Here is a 19321-nt window from a genome sequence, read left to right as displayed (position 1 = left end):
CTTCCTTCATTTCTTTGCTGCTTCTGATCACATCATTCTCTCAAGTGGGAAATCCACTGTGGTTGTCTACTACAACGGAATTGTTCTGCAATCAATTCAGCGAAATTTAGCACTACTTAGCTCCATTCAGTTCAGCTGTACTCAGCTCAACTCAACCAAATCCATGCAACCATCCATCCATGTTTTCAACGAGTATTCTTTAAGTATTTTCTGTGTCAAAATCTATGTTGGGCCTGGAGATCCAGCTGGAGTTTATCCACCAGCCAATTCATCTCCCCTTTCCAACCAAAATGGTATGCATGCATTGCAATGGACCGAAGACTGGACTCAGAGCACGACTGTTCTATGTTTGCAACTTAGCTAGTCCACTTATTTACTGTTTGGGGCAATTTTTTTTAACATTTCTATGCCACAATTTCCTCACCTTAAAGCATGAAAAATAAAACCTATTTTGTCAGGATTATTATAAATTCATAAAAGGCACTCAAAATGGTATCCATAACCAACACATTGGATTAACATTGAGCAAGGAACATAATATTGTTATTGTTGTTCAGTCACTCAGTCATGTCCGACTCTTCATGGACTGCAGCTCACCAGGCTTCCCTGTCCATCATCAACTCCCCAAGCTTGCTCAAACTCATGTCCATTGCGTTGGTGATGCCATCCAACCATCTCATCCTCTGTCGTCCTCTTTTCCTCCTGCCTTCAACCTTTCCCAGCATCAGGGTCTTTTCCAGTGAGTCAGCTCTTCACATCAGTGGTCAAAGTACTGGAGCTTCAGCTTCAGCATCAATCCTTCCAATGAATATTTAGGGCTGATTTCCTTTAGGATTGACTGGTTTGATCTCCTTGCAGTCCAAGGGGCTCTCAAGAGTCTTCTCCAACACCACAGTTCAAAAGCATCAATTCTTTGGTGCTCAGCTTTCTTTATAGTCCAACTCTCACATCCATACATGACTACTAGAAAAACCATAGCTTTGACTAGATGGACCTTTGTTGGCAAAGTAATATCTCTGCTTTTTAATATGCTGTCTCGGTTTGTCATAAGTTTTCTTCCAAGGAGCAAGCATCTTTTAGTTCATAGCTGAGATCTCCATCTGAAATGATTTTGGAGCCCAAGAAAATAAAATCTGGCACTGTTTCCATTGTTTCTCCATCTATTTGCCATGAAGTGATGGGACTAGATGCCATGATCTTAATTTTTTGAATGTTGAATTTTAAGCCAACTTTTTCACTCTCCTCTTTCACTTTCATCAAGAGGCTCTTTAGTTCCTCTTCACTTTCTGTCATAAGGGTGGTGTCATCTGCATATCTGAGGTTATTGGTATTTCTCCCTGGCAATCTTGGTTCCAGCTTGTGCTTCATCTAGCCCAGCATTTTGCATGATGTACTCTGCATAAAGTTAAATAAGACGAGTGACAATATACAGCCTTGACATCCTCCTTTCCCAATTTGGAACCAATCTGTTGTTCCATGTCCGGTTCTAACTGTTGCTTCTTGACCTGCATACAGGTTTCTCAGGAGGCAGGTAAGGTGGTCTGGTATTCCCATCTCTTGAAGAATTTTCCACAGTTTGTTGTGATCCACACAGTCAAAGGCTTTAGTGTAGTCAATGAAGCAGAAGTAGATGTTTTTCTGGAATTCTCTTGCTTTTTCTATGATCCAACAGATGTTGGCAATTTGATCTCTGGTTCTTCTGCCTTTTCTAAATCCAGCTTGAACATCTGGAAGTTCTTGGTTCACGTACTATTGAAGCCTAGCTTGAAGAATTTTGAGCATTACTTTGCTAGCATGTGAAATGAGTGCAATTGTGCAGTAGTTTGAACATTCTTTGGGCATTGCCTTTCTTTGAGATTGGAATGAAAACTGACCTTTTCCAGTCCTGTGGCCACTGCTGAGTTTTCCAAATTTGCTGGCATACTGAGTGTAGCATTTTAACAGCATCATCTTTTAGGATTTGAAATAGTTCAGCTGGAATTCCATCACCTCCACTAGCTTTGTTCTTAGTGATGCTTCCTAAGGCCCACTTGACTTTACACTCCAGGATATCTGGCTCTAGGTGAGTGATCACACCATCATGGTTATCTGGGTCATGAAGGTCTTTTTTGTACAGTTCTTCTGTGTATTCTTGCCACCTCTTCTTAATATCTTCTGCTTCTGTTAGGTCCATACCATTTCTGTCCTTTATTGTGCCCATCTTTTCATGAAATGTTTCCTTGGTATCTTTAATTTTCTTGAAGAGATCTCTAGTCTTTCCCATTCTGTTGTTTTCCTCTATGTCTCTGCACTGATCACTTAGGAAGGGGCTTTCCTGGTGGTTCAGATGGTAAAAAATCAGCCTGCAATGTGGGAGATCTGGGTTTGATACCTGGGTTGGGAAGATCCCTTGAAGAAGGGGATGGCTACCCAGTCCAGTATTCTGGCCTGGAAAATCCCATGGGGTCGCAAAGAGTCGGACACAACTGAGCAAATTTCACTTTCATTTTTCACTTAGGAAGGCTTTTTTATCTCCTTGCTATGCTTTGAAACTGCATTCAGATGGGTTTATCTTTACTTTTCCTTTCACGTCTCTGCTTTTCTCAGCTATTTGTAATGCCTCCTCAGACAGCCATTTTGCTTTTTGCATTTCTTTTTCTTGGGGATGGTTTTGATCACTGCCTCCTGTACAATGTTATGAACCTCTGTCCATAGTTCTTCAGGAACTCTATCAGATCTAATCCCTTGAATCTACTTGTCACTTCCACTGTAAAATTGTAAGGGATTTGATTTAGGTCATACTGAATGAGCTAGTGGTTTTCCCTACTTTCTTCAATTTAAGTTTGCATTTGGCAATAAGGAGTTCATGATCTGATCCACAGTCAGCTCCTGGTCTTGTTTTTGCTGATTGTATAGAGTTTTTCCATCTTTGGCTGCAAAGAACATAATCAATCTGATTTCGATATTGACCATCTGGTGATGTCCATGTGTAGAGTCTTCTCTTGTGTTGTTGGAAGAGGGTGTTTGCTATGACCAGTGTGTTCTCTTGGCAAAACTCTGTTAGTCTTTGCCCTGCTTCATTTTGTACTCCAAGGCAAATTTGTCTGTTACTCCAGGTATCTCTTGACTTCCTACTTTTGCATTTCAGTCCCCTATGATGAAAAGGATATCACCTACAAGACCTTCTAGAACTAATATCAAAAAAGAAACATCACCAGGAAATTTCTAAACATTGCAAACTAAAAAAGACCCTATTGGTTTCCACAGAGAAAAAATAGGTCAATTACAAGGGTCAGGAAACATATTGACTTTAGACTTTTAAAATCAAAAAGATAAAGTACAAGTTTCCAGTTCTGGAAAAGATGGAAAACACACCCTCCATCCAGACTCTCCCATGGATTGCCCTTATAAAACCTGGACAGAAGGATGCAGCAACTGTTTCAGGATTCTGAAAAGTAAATAACAGAAGGCAGATTGGGGAAGAAAACCAGAATCCAAAGTATCACCACATCAGCAGTAAGTGTATCATACTTTCCTATGGAATACACAGTCTTCACTCAGGCAGTGTGACAGTGATGGCAGCAATAGCCTGCCTGCAATGCCTAAGAAATGAAATATTATTCAGCCATAAGAAGGAACAAACTATCGACTCTATTGTTATTATTATTATTCTATTATTGCAATAGATTAGATGGCTCAGATTCATTTTGCTAAGTGAAATAAACCATATCAAAAAGACTACTATATTATTACATTTATTTAACCTCTGGAAAAGGCCACACTTAGGGACAGAAACAGATCGGTGATTGCTGGGGCTGAGGCACAGGGAGGGCTTGACTATAAACAAAGGAGGCATGACGGAGTTTTTGTGGGAAAATGTACCCATTAAGCCTTCTCGCTTTTAAAAAGTCCTCTGTAGATATAAAGGAAAGGAAAGACCAAGTGAAAAAGACCCAGAGCTCACCATGGCACCTGGAAGAGGAGAACCCATCATGGGTGGGGAGCCTACCACTATGCATGTACGTGTGTGCTCGGTTGTGTTCGGCTCTTTGTGACCCCAGGGACTGCAGCCCACCAGGCTCCTCTGTCCATGGGATTTTCTGGGCAAGAATACTGGAGTGGGTTGTCATCTTCTCCAGGGACCACTACTATACGGTCCTAAGTCTTGTTTCTGCCCTTGATTCACCACATTCTTCAAAGATCCCTTTGGACACTTCTGCTGAATTCTTTCCAGAAAACTAACATTTACCTAAGTGACTCTATTGCTTCCCTGGACTTAGGATGATTCTGGATTTCTTGTATTCAGAATCAGGACTGTGAAGTTTATCACGTCTTCCCACTTCTCTTGGTGCTATGCCAGCCCTTCATCAGCCCATGCCCTTTAAGCAGGCAGAAGATATGGGTGCATGGAGGGAGTGGTGGCAGCCTACCCAGCCCAACAATCCAGCAGAACCCTGGTGGAAGCACAGGTAGGGACATCCGATAGTAATGGTAACAGAGAAGCAGGGACAGGAAAAGAAAAAAGGAGCAGCAGTACATCCAAGGGTAGAAACACACAGAGAAAGTGAAGCCACGTCAGTGTAAGTTCTCCCCAGTCTCTTCCCTCCACAACCCAGACCACCACATCATCAAATATCAAGGCATCAATTCTGGTTTAAAAATCAGTAGGTGAGTAAGCCACAGCATACCCAGGGTTCTGCATTCTTAAGAAAGCATTCCCTTTCTCTCTCACTGTTTTCCACTCATGGCTATAATCAGATCTAGGCTTCTCGTCTAAAAAGATTACCTTCCATTCAGATGCTCTCCTAAGTCATCTCACACGATACCCTCTTCTTTCAGGTACTCAGTGGTCTCAGATGCAGAAACAGAAAGCATTTTCATGGATCCCATTCACCTCTCCTCAGCTGTTGCAGCTAAACAGATCATCAATGAAGGTGATGCCATCAGATGCCAGGTGGGAGGGTCCACGGGCCGTCTGGAGACCCTCAGAAGCGGCTCGTTGGAAGATGTCATGTGGCTCTCACTTGATTCCCATCACATTAAGAGGAGCAGGTCCAAAGACGACAGCTCCTCCAATCCCTCCTCATCAACCTTCATGGGACAGAGTGGAAATTATAATGTCTCAGTGTCAACAGATCTCTAATAAATAGCCAGGGAGGTAACTCCAATCTCCTGCTAGGGCCTCTAGTCCAGTTTTTCAGTTAAACTCAGGGGTCCTGGTTATGCCAGAGATGCAGACCTGAGAGCCCCCAAAATGGCTGGTAGCATCCACAAAGTTCTGTTCAAAGGCATGTCTATATTTAAACCTGCATTTCCACCAGAGATTAAAGACAGTTTTCAAACTGACATTTGAATGGGAGGGAGGTTAAAAAGAAGATGGAATGGCAAGAGATGTTAATATTTATACAGGAAATTTTAGAGCAGAATCCATACAGTATTTCATTCAAGGATACTCATTCAGATTGGATGGAAATTTGGGCAATAATCTTTCACAATTTCATTCCTCTCCCTTCTCATGGCTTTGCCTTTGGTGTCTCTCTCACTCCTCATGGGTATAGTGGGATAAGGCAGTCCTATTAATGACATGGCACCCACCTGGCCTTGAGCCTGATCTGGCATCCCCAGCTGGTGGGCATGATCATCCCTAGTGATGACAGCAAACATGCCACTCCTTTTCCATGTAACCCAGGTCTTCCTTGGGCCCTAGACGCTTTGGGTCTCTGAGGACATCCGGATCTCCTGTACACTTGGTGAGGAATGAGATATTTCACCTGATGTTGCTTGTTGGTCTGGGAATCCCAGGAGACTCCATCTTCTCAAATAACTACTTTTTTCTGTTTCCTTTATTGCCCTTGCTGGGGTTGCTATCACCTTGCTCCCAGTCAGGCCAAGGTGTGCATTGAAGATTTTTATTTATCAGTTTTGGCTGTGCTGGGTCCTTGTTGCTGCAGCAGCTTTTCTGCAGTTGTGGCAAGAGGCGGGTACTCTTCGCTGCATATGAGGGCTTCTCACTGCAGTGGTTTCCCTTGTCGCAGAGCACAGGCTCCAGGGGGCACAGGCTTCAAAAGCTGCAGCTCCCTGACTTTAGAGCACAGGCTTAATAGTTGCAGTGCATGGGCTTAGTTGCTCCACAGCAAATGGGATCTTCCTGGACCAGGGATCGAACCCATGTCTCCTGCATTGGCAGGAGATTCTTTACCACTGAGCCACCAGAGAAGCCCTGGCCGAGGTGTCTTGACCCCAGTCTAGTTTTTCCTAAATTGCTCCCAGCACCCCTCTAACTCCGGAAGTTCTCTGTCCCTCGTGTGTGGCTTGGAACATCCCGAACACTCCATCCTGCACCATCCGTGCTCCGTGCTTCACTTTCTGCACTACTCTCCAGGCTTTGTGTGTGAGTAAGAGTCTGGTTTTAGGGGGGGGTGAGAAAACCATGTGCTCTCTTTGAAAGCTTCAGTATCAGGTCTATGGGATTCTAGGGACATTCAACATTTATACTGAGACCTGAAAATGAGCATTGCATTTTTTTTCAACCCTAGGTCATATCTAGGCATTAAGTTTAAGTTTCAGTAGTTTGACTGGCTGATGGGTGGTGGAAGAAGAAACAAAGAATAAACTACAGAAAAAAGGAAAATGTACCAAGTGATCTTTCAAAACATTGCCCTACTCAGTAATGACTAGAGAGGTAAAAATGGATGTGGAATTTTTACAGACTTTCCAATTTCAGGAAAGTCTGCATATGCCACACATCTCAGAGAGTGCAGAGGAGAATTGGCTGGGCTTAACTGTCTTCTGAGGAAACTTCCAGGAGTAGAAATAAACGGGAGGAACTGATGTGGCTGAGATGTGGACTAGAAACCTAGGGAAAGTGGGAATTCCCGGTGTGGGTAAGAGACTGGGACATTTGTTTTAAACAGAAAGGGAACAAAATCAAAACAATAACCTGCTATGTAAACAGCTGAGGAAGGCATAGCTGTATATTTTAATGAGGCAGTGGGGAGTCTTTTTCTCAGTGCAGCAAAAATATCTAAGTAGAAATTTTACTTCTACTTAGAAGTAAGGAAAGAGAGGCTTTTACATTTGCTATTTAAGACCCCAGGAGAGTCAAGAGTGGTGGAGAAAATAGGAACACTTCATCTATTTTTAAACAAAATAGAGCACTGGAATTGCAGAGGTTTCCTTCTTTCTGCTTTTGAAACGGATATCAAAGAACATTTAGAGCTGAGACCTGTGAATGGATGCGGTGGCCCATCAGGTGGTGCAAAAATGAGGGCGGAAAGGAAAGGGAAGCTTTAGGGAAATGAAGCACTCAGCCCTGGGCAGAACTCAGGACTCCTGGATCAACAGAACTTGAACAGCAAACCCAGCTTACAGACACCTGCTCATTCCATGAAGATCAAGGTCACATCTATTTGCCAAATGCGGCTGCACTTTCACCCACATTTCACCCATAGAGAAGAGGTGGTGCTGACAAGAGGTTATGAACAACATGGAGGACATGCATTTCCTAATTGCCTTCTTCTTCCTTCTCTTTAGTCACTAGACCATTCAGGGATGACCTAAATCAAATCTGTTATGATTATACAGTGGAAGTGAGAAATAGATTTAAGGGACTAGATCTGATAGACAGAGTGCCTGATAAACTACAGACAGAGGTTCGTGACATTAAACAGGAGACAAGGATAAAGACCATCCCCAAGAAAAAGAAATGCAAAAAGGCAAAATGGCTGTCTGAGGAGGCCTTACAAATAGCTGAAAAAAAGAAGAGAAGCCAAAAGCAAAGGAGAAAAGGAAAGATATACCCATCTGAATGCAGAGTTCCAAAGAATAGCAAGGAGAGATAAGAAAGCCTTTCTCAGTGATCAGTGCAAAGAAATAGAGGAAAACAACAGAATGGGAAAGACTAGAGATCTCTTCAAGAAAATTAGAGATACCAAGGGAACATTTCATGCAAAGATGGGCTCAATAAAGGACAGAAATCATAGGGACCTAACAGAAGCAGAAGATATTAAGAAGAGGTGGCAAGAATACACAGAAGAACTGTACAAAAAAGATCTTCATGACCCAGATAACCACAATGGTGTGATCACTCACCTAGAGCCAGACATCCTGGAATGCGAAGTCAAGTGGGCCTTAGAAAGCATCACTACGAACAAAGCTAGTGGAGGTGATGGAATTCCAGCTGAGCTATTTCAAATCCTAAAAGATGATGCTGTGAAAGTGCTGCACTCAATATGCCAGCAAATTTGGGAAACTCAGCAGTGGCCACAGGACTGGAAAAGGCCAGTTTTCATTTCAATCCCAAAGAAAGGAAATGCCAAAGAATGCTCAAACTACTGCACAACTGCACTCATCTCATATGCTAGTAAAGTAATGCTCAAAATTCTCCAAGCCAGGCTTCAACAATACATGAACCGTGAACTTCCAGATGTTCAAGCTGGTTTTAGAAAAGGCAGAGGAACCAGAGATCAAATTGCCAACATCTGCTGGATCATCAAAAAAGCAAGAGAGTTCCAGAAAAACAACTATTTCTGCTTTATTGACTATGCCAAAGCCTTTGACTGTGGATCACAACAAACTGCAGAAAATTCTTAAAGAGATGGGAATACTAGACCACTTTACCTGCTCCTGAGAAATCTGTATGCAGGTCAAGAAGCAACAGTTAGACCTGGACATGGAACAACAGACTGGCTCCAAATAGGAAAAGGAGTATGTCAAGGCTGTTTATTGTCACCCTGCTTATTTAACTTATATGCAGAGTACATATGAGAAATGCTGGGCTGGATGAAGCACAAGTTGGAATCAAGATTGCCGGGAGAAATATCAATAACCTCAGATATGCAGATGACACCACCCTCTTATGGCAGAAAGTGAAGAAGAACTAAAGAGCCTCTTGATGAAAGTGAAAGAGGAGAGTGAAAAAGTTGGCTTGAAACTCAACATTCAGAAAACTAAGATCATGGCATCCGGTCCCATCACTTCATGACAAATAGATGGGGAAACAGTGGAAACAGTGACAGACTTTATTTTTTTGGGCTCCAAAATCACTGCAGATGGTGACTGCAGCCATGAAATTAAAAGATGCTTACTCCTTGGAAGAAAAATTATGACCAACCTAAATAGCATATTAAAAAGCAGAGACATTACTTTGCCAACAAAGGTCCATCTAGTCAAAGCTGTGGATTTTCCAGTAGTCATGTATGGATGTGAGTTGCACTATAAAGAAAGCTAAGCACCGAAGACTTGATGCTTTTGAACTGTGTTGATGGGAAGACTCTCAAGAGTCCCTTGGACTGCAAGGAGATCCAGCCAGTCCATCCTAAAGGAAATCCGTCCTGAATATTCATTAGAAGGACTGATGCTGAAGCTGAAACTCCAATACTTTGACCACCTACTGCAAAGAGCTGACTCACTGGAAAAGACCCTGATGCTGGGAAAGACTGAAGGCAGGAGAAGGGGCTGACAGAGAATGAGATGGTTGGATGGCATCACTGACTCAATGGACATGAGTTTGAGTAAACTCCGGGAGTTGGTGATGGACAGGGAGGCCTGGCGTGCTGCAGTCCATGGGGTCACAGAGTCGGACATGACTGAGTGACTGAACTGAACTGATACATTCTCAGAGAAATGAAAGATCTTACTTTCCTCCATATTTGCTAATTTGGAAGAAAATACATTGGAAGGAGAAGATAAAGTTTCACTCAAGAGGGAATTCATTTGAAATTTGAGCTTTTCTGGGTTGTTGTCAAACAGGTCCTGTATGCTGTTTTGTGACTGGCATTAGGGTTCATTGTAAAGTTTTCCCACTTGCCATAGAGCTGGGAGGTTGAAGCTCACAGATGTCTACACTCTAGAGAGGGAGTTCAGTTCAGTTCAGTTGCTCAGTCATGTCTGACTCTGCGACCCCATGGACTGCAGCACTCCAGGCCTCCCTGTCCATCACCAACTCCCAGAGCTCATGTCCACTGAGTCCGGTGATGCCATCCAACCATCTCATCCTCTGTCAGCCCCTTCTCCTCCTGCCTTCAACCTTTCCCAGCATCAGGGTCTTTTCCAATGAGTCTGTTCTTCACATCAGATGGCCAAAGTACTGGAGTTTCAGCTTTAGCATCAGTTGTTCCAATGAATATTCTGGACAGATTGCCTTTAGAATTGACTGGTTTGATCCCCTTGCAGTCCAAGGGACTCTCAAGAGTCTTCTCCAACACCACAGTTCAAAAGCATCAGTTCTTCCATGCTCAGCTTTCTTTACAGTCCAACTCTCACATCCATACATAACTACCAGAAAAACCATAGCTTTGACTATATGGACTTTGTTGGCAAAGTAATGGCTCTGCTTTTTAATATGCTGTCTAGGCTGGTCATAGCTTTTCTTCCAAGGAGCAAGCATCTTTTAATTTCAGGGCTGCAGTCACCATCTGCAGTGATTTTGGAGCGCCCCCCCCCCCCCCATAAAGTCTCTCACTGTTTCCATTGTTTCCCCATCTATTTGTCATGAAGTGATGGGACTGGATGCCATGATCTTAGTTTTCTGAATGTTGAGTTTAAGCCAACTTTTTCACTCTCCTCTTTCACTTTCATCAAGAGGCTCTTTAGTTCTTCTTCACTTTCTGCCATAAAGGTGGTGTCATCTGCACATCTGAGGTTATTGATATTTCTCCCGGCAATCTTGATTCCAACTTGTGCTTCATCCAGCCCAGCATTTCTCATGATGTACTCTGCATATAAGTTAAATAAGCAGGGTGACAATATACAGCCTTGACATACTCCTTTTCCTATTTGGAGCCAGTCTGTTGTTCCATGTCCAGTTCTAACTGTTGCTTCTTGACCTGCATACAGATTTCTCAGGAGTCAGGTAAAGTGGTCTGGTATTCCCATTTCTTTCAGAATTTTCTGCAGTTTGTTGTGATCCACAGTCAAAGGCTCTGGCATAGTCAATAAAGCAGAAATAGTTGTTTTTCTAGAACTCTCTTGCTTTTTTGATGAGCCAGCAGATGTTGGCAATTTGATCTCTGGTTTCTCTGCCTTTTCTAAATCCAGCTTGAACATCTAGAAATTCACAGTTCATGTACTGCTGAAGCCTGGCTTGGAGAATTTTGAGCATTACTTTGCTAGAGTGTGAGATGAGTGCAATTGTGGTAGTTTGAACATTCTTTGGCATTGCCTTTCTTGGGGACTGGAATGAAAATCAACCTTTTCCAGTCCTGTGGCCATTGCTGAGCTTTCCAAATTTGCTGGCATATTGAGTGCAGCACTTTCACAGCATCATCTTTTAGGATTTGAAATAGCTCAGCTGGAATTCCATCACCTCCACTAGCTTTGTTCGTAGTGATGCTTTCTAAGGCCCACTTGACTTTCACATTCCAGGATATCTGGCTCTAGGTGAGTGATCACACCATCATGGTTATCTGGGTCATGAAGATCTTTTTTGTACAGTTCTTCTGTGTATTCTTGCCACCTCTTCTTAATATCTTTTGCTTCTGTTAGGTCCATACCATTTCTGTCCTTTATTGAGCCCATCTTTGCATAAAATGTTTCCTTGGTATCTCTAATTTTCTTGAAGAGATCTCTAGTCTTTCCCATTCTGTTGTTTTCCTCTATTTCTTTGCACTGATCACTGAGGAAGGCTTTCTTATCTCTCCTTGCTATTCTTTGAAACTCTGCATTCAGATGGGTATATCTTTCCTTTTCTCCTTTTCCTTTTGCTTCTCTTTTTTTCTCAGCTATTTGTAGGGCCTCCTCAGACAAGCATTTTGCCTTTTGCATTTCTTTTTCTGGGGATGTACAATGTCACAAACCTCTGTCCATAGTTCTTCAGGCACTCTATCAGATCTAATCCCTTGAATCTATTTGTCAGTTCCACTGTAAAGGATTTGAATTAGGTCATACCTGAATACCTAGTGGTTTTCCCTACTTTCTTTAATTTAAATTGAATTTGGCAATAAGGAATTCATGAATTTCATGATCTGAGCCACAGTCAACTCCCAGTCTTTTTTTTTTTTTTTTTTTTTGCTGGTTGTATAGAGCTTTTCCATCTTCGGCTGCAAAGAACATAATCAATCTGATTTCGGTATTGACCCTCTGGTGATGTCCATATGTAGTCTTCTCTTGTGTTGTTGGAAGAGATTGTTTGCTATGACCAGCATGTTCTCTTGGCAAAATTCAGTTAGCCTTTGCCCTGCTTTATTTTGTACTCCGAGGTGAAATTTGCCTGTTACTCCAGGTATCTCTTGACTTCCTACTTTTGCATTTCAGTCCCCTGTGATGAAAAGGACATCTTTTTTGGGTGTTAGTTCTAGAAGGTCTTGTAGGTCTTCATAGAACCATTCAAGTTCAGCTTCTTCATCGTTACTGGTTAGGCGCATAGACTTAGATTAATGTGATATTGAATGGTTTGCCTTGGAAATGAACAGAGATTATTCTGTCATTTTTGAGATTACACCCAAGTTCTGCATTCAGACAACAAATGAAATAAGTGATCTAAAGGCATATTAAAACATGACATAGCATAAGTGACTGTTGAAAATTTACTTTTCCCAGAGTTATTTGCCCTCTGTACATAATGGGATCAAACTAATGGAATGAATTATGTTACTAAAGAATGCCATGTATTCATTTGGTAAATGATTCTAAGCATCTATTTTGTTTCACTATCGGTTTTACAGAATAAATTGGACACATACTAGCTACTTAAGGACCTTGGTCTAAGAAACTATCAGCCAGTTTTATAGAAATATGGGAGGAAATGAGGGAAACTGATGTCCCTTTGCCCACCCCAGTACATCTATGCTACTGCTGATCCCTGTTAAGTCCTTCCTGGCAGATCAGATTCAGCCCATACACAGAGTCCTGGCAGAAAATGGGCCAAGAGTAGATTCTCTCAAGGAGCAGGGAGGGTCATGGTGTTCTTTCTCTTTGATGAGAATGTTGCTTCTCACCCTAGAACTCAAGCCACATGGGGTCAGAGTTGAGGCAGAGTGTCCAGGCATGCTGGAGTCTGCCGAGCAGTTGCTGGTGGAGGACCTGTACAACCGTGTCCGGGAGAAGATGGATGACACCAGCTTGTACAACACTCCCTGCGTCCTGGACCTCCAGCGGGCCTTGGTCCACGACCGCCAAGAGGCTCCCTGGAATGAGGTGGATGAGGTCTGGCCTAACATCTTCATAGCAGAGAAGTGAGTCTGATGGCTGGGTGGTCATAGCCTTTGTCCTACCTCTCTGGGTAGTGCCCAAGAGAGATGAAACTCCCCCAACTTGGACCGACAGCTCCAATAGCTCCATCCAGCAAATGGATGCTGCCTGAGCACTTTTCCAGCCCCCACCTTGGAGAAAGACCCAGCCCACCCACCTGCACACAGGGACTCCCAGGCAAAAATGCTGGTGTGATTGTTTATCCTCCAACTTCCTGACAGGGCTCACATTCACAGCCTTCCCCGCTGCCCCAGGTGCCCTCTCTGGGCCTCCCTACCTGCCCAGAGCCTTGCCAATAGCACACACCTCACTATTACCATCATTCCATGACATCCGTAACAACCATATAATGGGGCATTTGGAGCCACTGACAATATTGATTTTATATGTATTTACTAATTTATGAAAATATCCACAATATATTAAGAGGATAGATAGGTTACAAAACCTGTATATACAATATGATACTAATTGACATAGTATGTGTGTGTGCATGCACATGCGCACTTTTGCATAGACAAATTAGAAACAAATGTGATAAAAATTTCATAATACTTCTAGCTAGGAGGTGGTTCTATAAGTGATTTTCATTTTCTTCTTTAGGTGTCTTTTGAATTGTATAGATATCCTACAGTAAACATTTGTTTTTATAATCAGAAAACAAAATGTTGTTTTTCACAAGTTTATCACTGGTATCCAGAACAAAACCCCAGACAACTCACTCACATCTTATTCCTTCATCATGGTCTTACCAGTACATAATTGGTAACGAAAGGCTGATTTGTGGAACCATTTTTGCTGATCTACTGGCTTCTTAATGAGATCTTTTCCCAATGTAAGAGAGGGAATTTGGGGCCCTGAGATCAGGCAATAGGGAAAATAGCTTTGGACATTGGGTCTTATACTCCAGCATGGTATAATATGTTGCCCAGAACCCAATTCGCAGAGCTGGGCACCAAGTCCCAAGTGATTCCTAATTGGCTCCATAGACCCAGAAACATTCACATTGTGATGAACAGAGACTCTGGGCATCTCCAGATATCCCCAGATGAAGGCATCTGCTTCTTCATGAGCAACCCTGTGTGCAGGAGCTCCTCAAACTAAGCTCCACCTATTCCACTGCAGTAAAAAGAACTCTGAACTAGGAATCCCAAACTCCAGTTCTTTTTCTGTTTGTTTGTTTCATGTGTCACACCTTTAATGTACAAACATAAAAAATGACAAACCAGAAAGCAGTTTTATATTAAATTAGCAGAGGTGACTACGTACAGTTCTTTTTGCAAACCCCAGACCAGATATTAAATCAAGGCAGCTGCTACTAGATCCTCACCTTTGAGGCTGAACTGTCCCATCCCGTTCTCAGCAGCACTAGCGCATCCAGTAGCACTAGAGCATCAGGCAAGGCCAACCTTCCCAGGCCTTCACTTCTAAGTCTTCATACTAGAGCAGAATGCGAAGGATTGTACCTTTACCCAGAAGATAAGGACAGCACTGGCAACTCTGTCTACTCCTCGAGACTCCATGCCCCCAGAATGATTTTAAGAGATCCCCATGTGCATGTGAGATTGGACCCAAGAATAGATATTCTGGTCTAAACTGTGAGATTTGTGGCAAAGCAGGGTGGTTTGAATGGTTCCAGGCCAGAGAGCAAGAGTCACAAATGCTACATCTCCAGTGAAATAAGGCATACACTGCTGCCCCTAAATACCATGAGACAAGGAGTGGCTGCCAGTCTAGTCCATCCACATGTGAGACTCAAACATGGGACTTTGCAAAAACAAAATCTGGATGCTAAGAGCCCCCCTTTTAATGAAAGCCAAGGCCCTAAAATAGAACGCTAGAAAGTCTTTAATTATTCACCCCCAATTAAGATGATCAGGTCATTTTGGAAAGAAGAGAAATACTAACCACTCTCCCTTCAAGTTTTAGTAGCCAAGAGGAATCTGAGCTCTGAAAAGCGGCAAACACTTTTTTTTTTGTAGATAACAAGCAGCTGCGGCAACTGGCCAATTGCATGAGCAGCAGGGAAGCCAACAGTGACCCCTGTGAACGGTGCTCACTGTGGCAGCTCATGGCCATGGGCTGCATACAACCTCCCCACTGGGATAGAGTGCTCTGCTCCATCAGGCTGCCCGCAGGCCAAGGGGTGGGAGTGCTGGAAACAGATGAGTCTATGCCCCCACACATGGTACAGAGTGACGGTGAATAGATACCGTTTAAGCACAGCATTTGGAGACAACCCTCCAGTTGTTCTGTTATTAAAGTTTTAAGAGCTTAGAGCCTGGGAGGATTGAGAAATTCTAAAGAATGAAACAAACAAGCAAAAAAAAAAAAAAAGAGTGTGGGAGGTGTCAAAGACACAAGAGCTCTTTGTAGATGCTGTCTGATTCACTTTGTCCCCAAGTTCATCTTAGAGCTCAAGCGAATTCGAGACAGAAGGCAGAGACATTAGACCTGTGTCAAGGGCAAAAACTTCTGGTAGTCACTCTTGGTGACGTCAATCATCAGCTCCTGGGTACATTCTGGGAGCTCCCCTGAGAAGAGTCCTGGGCAGCCTGAGAAGATGGTGAATGGTGGGACCACAGTTTCTGGGGGTAACACTGTGTTGTCAAGAATTTTGCAATAGCCTTTCAACACACACTGGCGCCCAGTCACACAATTCTTGCCAATTTGAACATAAGAGCCAATATGAGCTGCGCTGGCCACGCAATCTTCCTCAATAAAGATGTGGTCCCCAATATGTAAAGGAAAAAACGCAACGCGTGTGCTGAATTTCTTGAATGGTGGCCTTAGGACACTCCGACTTTTCACAACACAGTGACGTCCAACTCTTATGTTTGCCAGATCCCCTCGGATAATAGTCGTTCATCACAGTGGTCTTGCCATTGAGAACAATGTTCTGACTTCCACACAACACAGACTGGCGACTAACTTTGTTCTCACATGCTGTCTCAATGTACTCGGACTTGCAGAGCGGTTCGCCCAACTCCAGGGCCACCAACTCCAAGGCCACCAACTCCTCAGCACAGCTCTGGCTCCTGTCAAGTCTGCCTGCCAGTCTTTCTGACTGGAACTCTGGCAACTTCCGGCGGCTCCGCCACTTCCGCTCTGGGCTGTCAGTGGTCCTGAGCTCCAGTTCTCGTTCAGAGTCTTTTCTTCTGAACAAGTCCTAAAACATATTTGATTCATTTTTACAATCTTCAGACAGGAATAAGAATAGTTATTCTACTTCTTAAGTTTATTATTAGGAGAAATTAAAATAGCGCATATGAAAGCACTTTGAAAAATACAGCAGGCCACATCAATGTGAAACATACTTAATTTTATAACTATTTTTGACTGCCACTTTTGTGTCTTGATACATGTCCATCCTGAAGGCGTGGAATTTTAGCCTAGAGCTCTCTGGGTCAGTGGTCTCCTTGCACGTCAGCCCTGTTCTCCTCTCTCTCCTGTCGTCTCCTGCCCAGCCCTCCCTCCCCTCTCTCTTACCGGAGCTGGGTCACTGGTCCGTTTTTATAACAATGTTTGCAGTGAGCCCCAGACATACTGTGGAGCAGAGGAAGTGGTATTCACCCAGCTGGGCGCTCCTGACCCTGCAGAAGCAGGCTTCCAATATCAGTTAAGGTACCTTTCTAGTTCTGATGCTGGCACAAAAAAAAAAAAGTCCCTGCTTCTTTCTCTTTAGGAGTGTGGCTGTGAACAAGGGGAGGCTGAAGAGGCTGGGAATTACTCACATCCTGAATGCTGCTCATGGCACTGGTGTCTACACGGGGCCTGAATTCTACACTGGCCTGGAGATCCAGTACCTGGGTGTGGAGGTTGATGACTTTCCTGAGGTGAATATCTCCCAGCATTTCCGGAAGGCAGCCGAGTTCCTGGATGAAGCCCTGCTGACCTATAGAGGTGAGGGGGTCTGCTCACTCCAGGCTGCTGGAATTCCACAGCAGGAGGAGCAACATAAAGAATGTTAGGAAAATCTCCAGGCTATCTGCTGTCTGGAGGTCATCTATGTTAAGATGTTTGTTGTCTCATTCTAGGACAAGGGGAAAGGAATGGAGCAGTATTCATCTGATAAGTTAACTATTGAGGGCCCAACATGGGCCAGGTGCTATTCTAGACATTGTGGTGAAAGATATGGACAAAGCTTCTGGCCTTTGATACTTACATTGTAGTGAAGGCAGAACAATATAAAAAGAAAAGAAAAAGGAAACTGTCAGATACCAATCAGTGTAAGGCAGAGATGACAGCTGGGATGATGTGCTGGAGTGGCTGACAAGCTCCTACAAGAGTGGCTGAGAAGGCCTCTCTGAAAAGGAAGCATTTAAGTTGAGTGACAAGAAGGAACTAGCCATGGAAAAATTGGAAGAATATTTTTGGCAAGGGAAGTGTTAGTGCACAGATCCAAAGGTGAAATAAGATTTATGTGTTCAGGAATCACAAGGTGATTAGCCTGGTGGGTTAGATGGGTGAGTGAGGATGGCAGGGGTCCACTGTGCTGGAAGTTGAGGGCCAGGGGAAGGGAGCTGAAAGGCACCTTGATCTGACCTACATTATGAGAAACTCATTCCTTGAGCTTTGGAGGCACGACTGGCTGGGGAGATGAGAATGGGAATGAGGAGAGCAGAGCTGATGCTGTCACTGCTGTCCCAGTGGGATGATAGGAGACTGTCCACAGAGTTGGTGGGCATCGGTCTCGTGAGGGTCTCTACAAGGAGAGACTGGAGTTTATGCAGTGCTGGTGAGTGGTAGTTTAGGATCTGGGGCCCAAAAATCCAGGCTGCAGTCAGTAGTTGCGACGCTGTCTTTATACAAGGAATCACAGTTTTCTTACCTATAGAACAAATAGATCTAGTGCTCCTAAAATTACTGAGGATTAAAATTGCCAAAATGCATGTAAGAGCTCATTTACCACAGAATTGGACCAATAATAAATGTTTTAAAAGTTATAGCTATTACTATAATAAATATTAGTAATGATTCCTGGGAGGGACATTTCCTGTTATCACCAACTGGCCAGGAAGGGTAACTTTTAATGGAAATATACATATATACATACATACATATACATATATATATATATATATGTGTATGCATATATATAATGCAAGAGACACAGGTTTGATCCCTGGGTCAGGAATATCCCCTGGAGTAGGAAATGGCAACCTGTTCCAGTATTCTTGCCTGGAAAATTCCATGGACAGAGGAGCCTGGAGGGCTATAGTCCATGGGGTGGCAAAGAGCTGGACATGACTGAGCACACACATACACCCCCTTCATGGATCACAGCCTTGTCGTGGTGAAGGGGCTTGCATAACCCAATGAAGCTATGAGCCATGCTGTGCGGGGCCGCCTAAGACTGATGAGTCACAGTGAAGACTTCTGACGAAACATGGTCCACTGGAGGAAGGAATGTAAATCACTCCAGTATTCCTGCCACGAGAACCCTATGAACTGTATGAAAAGGTAAAAAAGTATGACACAAGAAGATGAGCCCCACAGGTCAGAAGGTGTCCAATATGCTACTGGGGAAGAGCAGAGGGCAATTACTAATAGCTCCAGAAAGAATGAAGCAGCTGGGCCAAAGTGGAAATGATGCTCAGTTGTGGATGTGTCTGGTGGTGAAAGTAAAGTCTGATGCTGTAAAGAACAATATTGCATAGGAACCTTGGAATGTTAGGTCCATGAATCAAGGTAAATTGGATGTGGTCAAGCAGGAGATGGCAAGAGTGAACATAGACATCATAAGAATCAGTGAATTAAAATTGATTAGGATGGGCGAGTTTAACTCAGATGACCATTACATCTACTACTGTGGCCTTAAATCCCTTAGAAGAGATGGAGTAGCCCTCATAGTCAACAGAAGAATCTGAAATGCAATACTTCTGTGCAATCTCAGATATCCAAAAGTGACAGAATATGCAAAAACCTCAGATACACAAAAACAACAGAATGATCTCGGTTCATTTCCAAGGCAAAACATTCAACATCATAGTAATCCAAGTGTATGCCCCAACCACTAGTGCTGAAGAAGTTGAAGTTGACTAGTTCTATGAAAACCCACAAGACCTTCGAGAACACCAAAGGTCCTTTTCATCATAGGGGATTGGAATGCAAAAGTAGGAAGTCAAGAGATACCTGGAGTAACAGGCAAGTT

General features: G+C 43.3%; 2 protein-coding genes and 1 pseudogene across 2 annotated transcripts in view; 1 reads left to right on the top strand and 2 right to left on the bottom strand.

Moving 5' to 3' along the window:
- STYXL2 (serine/threonine/tyrosine interacting like 2) overlaps positions 1 to 19321 on the top strand; it is a 63336-nt gene that overhangs the window by 19183 nt on the left and 24832 nt on the right. The window contains 3 exon segments of the mRNA XM_070462710.1: positions 4819 to 4913; positions 12920 to 13151; positions 16853 to 17070. Coding sequence (XP_070318811.1) covers positions 4819 to 4913; positions 12920 to 13151; positions 16853 to 17070 — 545 coding nt within the window.
- Positions 1 to 19321, bottom strand: part of GPA33 (glycoprotein A33) — a 114119-nt gene that overhangs the window by 72300 nt on the left and 22498 nt on the right. The window lies entirely within an intron of this gene.
- LOC110134612 (dynactin subunit 5-like) lies at positions 15516 to 16712 on the bottom strand (annotated as a pseudogene).

The sequence above is a fragment of the Odocoileus virginianus genome, unplaced genomic scaffold (assembly GCF_023699985.2).
Source record: "Odocoileus virginianus isolate 20LAN1187 ecotype Illinois unplaced genomic scaffold, Ovbor_1.2 Unplaced_Scaffold_12, whole genome shotgun sequence".
NCBI classification, from domain to species: domain Eukaryota; kingdom Metazoa; phylum Chordata; class Mammalia; order Artiodactyla; family Cervidae; genus Odocoileus; species Odocoileus virginianus.
The sequence above is the reverse complement of the archived record's forward strand: the minus strand, read 5'-3'. Positions and strand labels throughout refer to the sequence as shown.